The 9,500-nt window shown below is 41.8% G+C and overlaps 1 protein-coding gene across 1 annotated transcript; it reads right to left on the bottom strand.

The window, feature by feature from the left end:
- Positions 1–2,817: 2,817 nt before the first annotated feature.
- Positions 2,818–7,514, bottom strand: DDX59 (DEAD-box helicase 59). The gene is made up of 7 exons (XM_053470297.1): positions 6,471–7,514; positions 5,402–5,569; positions 5,230–5,319; positions 4,812–5,063; positions 4,555–4,707; positions 3,500–3,628; positions 2,818–3,190 (listed from the first exon to the last, which is right to left on the bottom strand). Exons 1-7 carry the CDS (start codon positions 7,512–7,514, stop codon positions 2,930–2,932), a joined length of 2,097 nt encoding a protein of 698 aa, XP_053326272.1. The 3' UTR covers positions 2,818–2,929.
- Positions 7,515–9,500: the final 1,986 nt, after the last annotated feature.

The raw sequence follows: 9,500 nt of genomic DNA, 5'->3' as shown, positions 1-9,500 counted from the left end.
ACCCAGGCAACCAGTAAATGCTGGTACCTAGGCATGATGGGACTGTGCTTGCTGTGATTGCTGTTAGTAATCACACTCCTATCATGCCAGGTCAGCCAGTACATGATGGTACAGGGTGGCTGTAAGTGATGTGTAGACCCCATACTGCTGGCAGCATCAATACACAAGGGGGCAGCTAGCTAGGTTTCAGCTTGTACTGGCTGACTTCGCATGATAGGAGTGTGACTGCTAACAGCAATCAAAGTCCCATCATACCTAGGTTCCAGCACTTACACATCCAACCAGTAAATGCTGGAACCTAGGCATGATGGGACTGTGCTTGCTGTGATTGCTGTTAGCAATCACACTCCTATCATGCCAAGTCAGCCACTACATGCTGGTACAAGGTAGCTGTAAGTGATGTGCAGACCCCACACTGCAGGCAGCATCAATACACAAGGGGGGCAGCTAGCTAGGTTTCAGCATGTACTGGCTGACTTGGCATGATAGGAGTGTGACTGCTAACAGCAATCAAAGTCCCATCATGCCTAGGTTCCAGCACTTACACATCCATCCAGTAAATCCTGGAACCTAGGCATGATGGGACTGTGATTGCTGTTAGCAATCACACTCCTATCATGCAAAGTCAGCCACTACATGCTGGTACAGACCCCATACTGCTGGCAGCATCAATACACAAGGGGGCAGCTAGCCAGGTTTCAGCATGTACTGACTGACTTGGCATGATAGGCGTGTGATTGCTCACAGCAATAACAGTCCCATCATGCCTAGGTTCCAGCACTTACACTCATACTCATTCAAACACCCTCCCCACTCATTCAAACACCCTCCCCACTCATTCAAACACCCTCCCCACTCATTCAAACATCCTCCCCACTCATTCAAACATCCTCCCCACTCATTCAAACATCCTCCCCACCCCCTTACTTGCACTGCAGCTCCTCGACGCCGCTCACAGACTTCAGCAGGGGGCGCGGCCTCCCTCTGCGTTCTCTGCTGGCTTCCGCTTCCTGTATACAGTACAGAAGACCCTCCCACAGGTAAGTAGCAGGGCTCGAGGTGCAGCCCGCGTAAGATCGGTTGCCTTGGCTGCCGATCTTACGCGGGCCGCACCGTCTCTCTCCTCCGTATTAAAAAAAATAAATTAAAAAAAAAAAGACGGGATTTAAAGTCGCATTGTGACTTTATTCCAAATTCGGCAGGGGGGCAACAGGGGGGGCAAGGATTAACCTAGGGGGGGCAATTGCCCCCCCTTGCCCCCCTGTAGCGACGCCACTGCCCTCAGTCAAAATGATGATTAGAGTAATGAGAGTGGCCCACAAAAGCGGGTGCACGATAAAAGCCCAGCACTTCCACCAGGGCTTCTATGACGGAGCACCAGAAGGTCATGTCACTGCGACGCTCCGTCGTAGAAGCCCTGGCGGAAGTGTTGGGCAGCAGTGGAGGTTGTCTGCATCGTGTGTCACGCAGATGTCCGCCGGCTGCCAGAGTGGAGGATTCGGGTCTCCTGCAGCGCTACGGGGGATCTGGATCTAAGTCTTATAGTCAGATTTCAGGTCGGATTATAAGACGACCATGAATATAAATTGAGGGGTACTTTTCAGAGCATTAACCTTGTCTTATATTCAAGCAAATACAGTACACACATGTTCTGTGATCTAGAGGTGCAGCTGAATACACTTTGGTGGATTTCTCTGCAGTTGCATGTAATCTGTGCAAACAATCCTAAGAAACATGGTTGGGTAAAGCCTCCCTTTGCCGTGGATTGGTGACCAACTGGTTGAATGATACGTGTCCAAATGCTTCTAGTGAAATACGCTTGGTTGTTTTCTCTCCAGAAATATATACTTTTGTGAGGGTATTTTGAGCTGGTGGGCTGCTATACAGTCCCAAATGAGACATAGGTTTAAGAAATTAAAATTAGAAAATTTCAAGTTTGGAAAGGGGAACAGGATGCTGTACCCAGGGTGTTGTTGTTTTGGTGTTTGTAACTTCCAAAAACCACAAAAAAACTAATTATGTCATTTGTTTTAAAATTCAGGACACGTACACTAATATATTTTGGGGACTATTTTCATAAAAAAAAAAAAAAAATAGAAATCCCCCCCAAAAAATATTTTCATTATTCTAACTTCTTGAGGACAGAGCTGATTTTTAGTGTGCTATGCTAGACTGTGTGGGGTGTTAGAATGAGTGAATGAATGAAGTGTGGTTGTGCGCGTGTGTTAGTGATTGGATATGGGTGTATGTGGTAGTGTGACTGCTCCTTCCCAGGTCAGGCTCTGGACTCTTTCCTGTCTGCAATGCTAGCACGTAATGTCTTGTAACTGTAAGCTTGGTCTGTCAGGTGCCTTAGAAGGTGACTTCAATGCCTTGTATTATTATCTGTAGTTCATTCTATTACTTATTTTTAACGTCTTTAGTACAGAGCCAATCTTATTGAAAGATTTAATGTATCATATTATTAGGGTAACATTTATTTTCTGGCTCATCAGAAATTATTTTTTTTATGTTTTGTCATTTGTAAAATGTTAAGCATTAACACTAGGCCTTATTATTTCTGCCATCTAATAAAAGAAGTGATGACTTTTAATCAGTAGGAAAGCAGAGATGTCAGAGTAATAAGTATTTTTCTCAATGATCCTCAATGTTAATAAGGTAATTCCATGCAAATACTAAACAGCTGATATGATTACCAGTATAATAAATTAACATTTAATATGTCTGTAAAAATTAAATCCACTTACACTGTGCAAAGTTGGCCTGAACTGCATGATGAGTTTTGGCAAGTTTACAGATAATTAAAGGGAAAAAATATTTTGAAAACAAGAGATTTATTAATTATTCTGTTCAGAAAAGAGTGAGGAACAGCCAGGTTCTCCGTAAATAGAACATGCTGCCGTTCTGAGCAGGAAGGTAAAGTCCCAAGTCACTTGTGAGATCTGCGTCTGTCATGTTTTCGAATGAGGTTAAGGATTTGATCTCCTGTCACAACTTTCTCCTGGTCCTGCCTTCTCTTCTGCTCAGTCCTTTTCTGCTCGTGGAGGTACGGGGAATTTAGTAACTGAGCAGGCAGCAGGGAGCCGGTGGGCTGGACCCTCTTCACTAAGTCCCAGAAGAGTTTGCGGTTATTTTTGTTGATGAGCGTTATAGCCGTCCCTCTGTGTCCCAGCCTTCCTGCTCTACCAATCTGGTTTTCAAAGAGAGGAAAAAAAGAGAAAGGATAAAAAAAAAAATCAAAGCAATCAGGTTTGGTATAAGACAAGACTTTAAAGAAATGTACAACTTTATTGAACATTATCTTGCGTATGATTAAGTGCCTTCAGGCAGAAAAGGGTGTTCCCTCTGCTACCACCCTCAAAAGAGAGCAGAAGAGATAAGGGCTCCAAGGTCACCTCAATTATACAAAGGTGACAATCAGAATGTATGTAAATTATTAGTTTTACTCAAAGTAATGTTGCACACAGTTATTTTATACCATAGCCACCCACCCCCTCACCTGGTGGACATATTCATCCATATTTGACGGCATGTCGAAGTTCACCACCAACTTAACGTTAATCAAATCAAGACCTCTCCCCAGAACCCCAGTGCTGACAACCACATCAAATTCACCATGCAGCAAACCCTGAGCAAAGAGAAGATTACAGATTACTTATGGGCATTGGACAGGTCATATTTAGAAAATAAATGCTAAATTTGGAGCACTCACTATAGTGACCTGCAAAATGTCCCTATGATTCTTCTTTCAATTTTGGCGCATTGATTGTGACTTGGTCCCCACAAGCATATGGGGACTAACAAGACGAGCAATAACCCCTTCAATGCAGTGATCATGACATTGAAAGGGTTAACCATGCATGATGGCTTTTATGGTAAAAAAAAAAAAATTGTCCATATTGTATATATTGCATATATTTTACAGTTTCTATATACCAACACATTATCGCCTGAAAAGACATGTATGTTACTAAACGTAAATTGGTAACTCAAAATGTAAACATGTTCCAACTATAACGGTTATTGAATAAAAAAAAAAAACGTATACACTACCGTTCAAAAATTTGGGGTCACTTAGAAGTTTACTTGTACAGTGCAGACGTTGTAAATTACTAATGTAGCTGTAAAGTGCTGATCTTAATGGAATACCTTGACAGGCGCACAGAGGCCCTTTATCACTCCCATCACTCCTGTGTTCCAGTCACACCTTCGGCTAGCTAATCTACATTTAGGTTTAAAAAGCTAATTGATCTTTAGAAAAGCCTTTTACAATTAAGTTACTGGGCTAAAATTTCCAAGAAAAGACCCCAACATTTTGACCAGTAGTGTATTCTTATATTATTGTGGATATATGCATGCTATGGATGTCTATACTTTTGGTAAATACCTTCTAGTGGTGAGTTGTATATGTTTTTTAAATGTTATAGTCATTATGGGGGTTCATGATTAATTTCAAATGATGTGTTAGAGTTTGGACCACCTTCAAACATAGGAAGCCAAATAGATGGAAGATGGAGCGACTTGAAGAACATTAATATTGCTAAACTGTATCACCTTCATGATTCTGGTTCTTTCGGCCTGGGATTTATCCGAATGCATTGCAACAGTTTGTAATCCTGTAATTTTGTGCACTGCTTCGCTCAACAGATCTGCACCCATCCGGCAATCCACAAACACAAGGACAGGGGGCTGAAAAAGCTTTGAGTCCTGTGGAAGGATATAGTATTAAATCCAGCTGTGTAGTTCTGTAAATGTGAGTTCCTGCGTAGTCCATTGTTAACACAAACTAGACAAGAAAATCATTTGCTTACGTTCAGTATTTCAAACAGTTTCTTCTTCTTGGAGGGCTCCTCCACCCATAGTACAATCTGTCGAACATTGGAACATGGCTGGTTCTTCTCACCTACAGTAATGCGTACCGACTCCCTCAAGAGCTGCTGGGCAAAGGCTTCAATACCAGCAGGGATTGTAGCAGAAACCATGATTGTCTGGCGCTCCTGTGGCGTGTGCTCCAAGATATCCAAGACCTGCTGCTGAAAGCCCATTGTCAACATGGAATCTGCCTACGAAATAAAGTATTTACGGTTTTAAACAATGCATTGTAAAAACTCAGAGTTCTTTCATAGCATTCTTCTTCAGTGAGATATTCCACGTGACTAAATAAGCTTTTGAATGTACTGTATGGACAAACGGGCATCTTTCCTTGTAATATTTAACACTTGCACTTACTTCATCCACAATCACAATCTTTAGGTCACCAAGATTTACGCCGTTCTGTTTAATAATTTCCAGAAGTCTCCCAGGTGTTGCAATTATAACCTAACCCAAAAAAGAGAGATGAGTTGGTGATTCTGAGTTTGGCAAACAGTACGTAAAGGACGCTAGATAAGCCATTCATCACCTGAATGTTCTGCGTTAGGCGATGTAGTTGGGGAGGAAGCGGCATTCCCCCCACAAGCAAGGCAGTCTTCATAAGGCTTATCCCAAGCATCAGCTCCTTGGCCTGTCCTTCAATCTGGACAGCAAGTTCTCTTGTGGGTGTCAGAATTAATACGGCAGGGGCTTCTTTCTATACAACCAGAAACAGCAACAATTACAGTTAATAAAGAAGTAGTATCAACCACCCACAGACCACATACGCTCGTCCTCTGTGACTATTTGCCACTATACTTTGACACAGTAACCCCTAATAATAAATAAATCTTATTTAAAGAGAGAATATTGGCATTTATTCTGCATGGATATATACAATACAGCTCATCTATCTTATTTTTTACACTTGGAGAAACTGAAATAAAAATGTACACAAATAAAACATTCTTGCCAGAATACTTCTAAGGGTTAACTTTGCTTATTATTATGCGCTGTATCAAGAAGTTACAGCTGTTGTATCACAACTTTTTTGCAGAACAACCCATTCTACAACAGATGATCCCAAAGCCACCATCAGGTGGGACAACCAGTGCTCAGGTATGGGCCCCAGCCAAGTAGAGGGATCCAGCCTCCCTGATCTGTGGCAGGCTCCCCTTAGATGGCCCCTTTTCTGAGGGTTGGAGCCCAATGCCTGATTTCTCGGAACTAAGGCCTGTTGGCCCCTTTGCAAGCATGCGCAGGGGCCATGGGAGATGCATGGGGTAGGGCAGTTGGGATGGTGGGCCCCAAATGTTTATCATGGCAGACCTGGATGATCCTCTTCGTTCTTATTGTAACTAAGAAACAAAATGTTAGAAACTAAAAATACCTAAAAGCTACAACTACTTAGTCATACATTTACAGTCACTAACAATGTTTCAAATCACTTTTAATTTAGACAAACAAAGGTGTCTTTTGCATTTATGTTATAAACAAATAAAGTGGAGCCACCACTGGCAGTAATCACTAAATTCTAATGGATTGGCAGCATAAAAGTAATTGTGATTGGTAATGGTATAAACTCATCAACTACAGAAAAAGAGAAAAAAATGTATTACCTGTTCTAGACATCTGATAATTGCTGGAAGCAGGAAAGCAGCGGTTTTCCCAGAACCAGTGTCTGCACTTGCTAATATATCCCGTCCCATCAGACCTACCGGGATCATCTGCATCTGGATGGGAGTGGGAACTTCATAACCTGCCTTCTTAATGTTTAAGCTGAGAGCTGGGGGGAAATTACAATGCTCAAACTCTATGATGGGTCTGCATACTCCACCACCTTGCACAGACAAACCAAGCTGTTGTCGTAAGTGTTCAATCTGATCTGATGTCAGCTGGCTAATGAAGTCATGCTCTCTGTAGGTATATGGTCCACTTTCTACCAGTTCTGGTAAAGGTGAAGGTTCTGCATTGCTGGTCTGGTTTGATGGAAATGAAAGGTCTGTGATCTCAGCTGAGGTTGGCTCTAACAGAGGTTTTGAAGAATCACCTATGGTTTCACTTGGGAGAGATGGGTTAGCAACATTTAGAGATTGGCCACCATCTGTAGCTTGTAAGATATCCCTGGCTTTGCACTCCAGGCTGCATATATCATGGTCAGTCTGGTCACATATATATTCTCCATACCGGCCACATATTACACATACAGGTTCCCCTGGAAGTGGCCATCGTTGACATTTACTAAACGATTTGATAGGCTCGTCCTGTACATCCTTTAGCTGGGATGAAGGAGAGGGCAGAGAGGGTGAGTGTGATGCACAAAATGTGTCCGATGGCAAAGAAGTTACAGGGTCCACCGATGAAACAGATGTGGAAACGTGATGAGGGGACATGGAGTCACATACTGGCTGAGAGACTGCAACAGTCACTGATGATGGAGCAGCGGAATGACCCGGTGACGGTGGCTCAGAGGAGGGAGCGGAGAGCTGGCGTTCTGGGGAGACAGAAGTTGTAGAGACAGCAGATGATGAACTAGGAGTAGCGTGAGTATCCGGTGTCACGGGTGGCTCGATTGACGTTAAGCCATCTCCTACCGATACTTTCTTCTTCACTGCGGATCTTTCAGTTTCCGCTCGCCTCTTCACTGCTCTAGGAACGAACATGTTATACGGCCGCAGACCGGCGGCTACTTCATAGAACGGAAGCACACGCTATATACTATGATCACGTACATACAGCACTAGGAGCCGGTGGAGCAGAATCCTTTACAAATGGAACGGACACCAATTCGAGGCTTGAAACGCAAACAGTTGTATATTCTTCCGGTACAGGCCGATGATGCAGCTTTCCTGCGCTGCAAAATAAATAAGTAAATAAATGCATAGAGAGGAATTCTGAATCCCCCCATGCATTTGCAAGGGGACACCAAGTTAAAGGGTAATGCATTGAAGTGTATGTAATGGGTTGAGCATCAGTTGCCATTTTTATGCACTTTGAAGCACATTTTGCGTGGATACAAATGGTGCTTGTGTTCCTTTTTACTGGGATTGAATGCCACGTTGTATTGTATTGTAACACTTAAGAAATGTGGATTTATTTGAATATTTTTTTGTCTGCAAACGTGGGCGCCGCCAATGTGGGTAGTAATTGGTGCTCAACCACCACACTGAGCCAACTGCAGGGATTCTAATTAAGGCTTTACCTTATTAGTAAGAGGGGTTCTCTAGATTAAGACTTAGAAATGTATTGTTTTACTTAAGCCAGTGTGACGGTGTGCATACGTGAATTAATGTGTATGTGAGATATATAATATATATAATCTGTGTGTAAACTCATCCGCTTCATGCTGTGTCCGTAAATTAAATAAAATGTGGTCCCTTATGCGGAGGCGTTAAAGAAGGCCTGGACAACTAAGCTGGTACTGGGGAGAAGGGGAGGAAGGAAGACAACAGAAGGAGAAGAGGCAAGAGATAAAGGAGAGCTGCGGGAAAAGAGACAGTCAGTGAAGAAGTTAAGGAGAAATTGAGAGAGTACTGTGTGTGTGTAAGAGTAGGTGCATGAGTGTGAAAATGCAACGAAACACAAAAATTATGATGGGTGATGGGAGTTATGCTATATCAACCTCAGTGTCTGAATCACTATATAATGATAGGAGTCATGCTGTACCACTATCTGTTTCTGGCTCACTGATGGGAGTTGTGGTGTAGTACTGTCAGGGAGCCTGAGGCTCACTCTCTTAGGGTCATGCAACATTGAATGGCTCTATCCCTTTTGAAATCAGATTAGGCTCCTGACTATTGATCGTTGAGACTGATTAATAATCAGTGACCTAAAAGGTCAGAAATCAATGGTCACATTGCATTTTTCAAGTTAAAAATGTTTTAAAATGTAAATATATATGGCATTTTTTTTAATCAGATCACTTGTAAGTGACAAGTTTTGGCCAGTGCCATTGATAAGTGAAACGGATCAATAATAAGTGATCAGGTAGTAATAATTATATATTAGCCCCTTAAGGACCAGGCTGTGTTTTACCTTTTGTACCCTTGGGACCGAGTCTGTTTTAACACATTTGCGGTGCTCGTGTTTAGATGTAATTTTCTCCTCACTCATTTAGGGTACCCACACAAGTTATATATTGGTTTTTTTTCAGGACAAAAAGGTCTTTCTTCAGATACCATAGTTTTGATCATATTATCTAATTTCTGGTATCTAATAATAAAATATGATGAAAAATAAAAAAAAAAAAAAAAAAGATTTTCTGACTTTTACCCGGAAAATATTTTACTCATCCAAAAATACTAATAAAAAAACCTGCTAAATAGATTTAACTATTTGTCCCGAATTTAAAAATACCCAATGTTTTTTGTTTTTTTGCTTTTTTCTGCAAGTTATTGGGCAATAAGTACAAGTAGTGTTTTGCTATTTTAAAACCGGCCAATGCAATTTACCCCATCAAACCATATATTTTTGAAAAATAGACACCTCAAGGTATTTCAAATGCTGGTATTTTAACCTTTCCATGCACTAATTCTACTACCACCCTTTGTCAAACTTTGTGGTATCTTGTGTTTTTTATCACTAAAATTGAGCTTCAGGTATCGATTTACAGCTCCTGGTATGTGTCACTTTCAAACAAGACCCCAATA

Source organism: Spea bombifrons, chromosome 6, assembly GCF_027358695.1.
Source record: "Spea bombifrons isolate aSpeBom1 chromosome 6, aSpeBom1.2.pri, whole genome shotgun sequence".
NCBI lineage: Eukaryota > Metazoa > Chordata > Amphibia > Anura > Pelobatidae > Spea > Spea bombifrons.
Note: the sequence above shows the minus strand (reverse complement) of the source record. Positions and strands in the feature narration are given on the sequence as shown.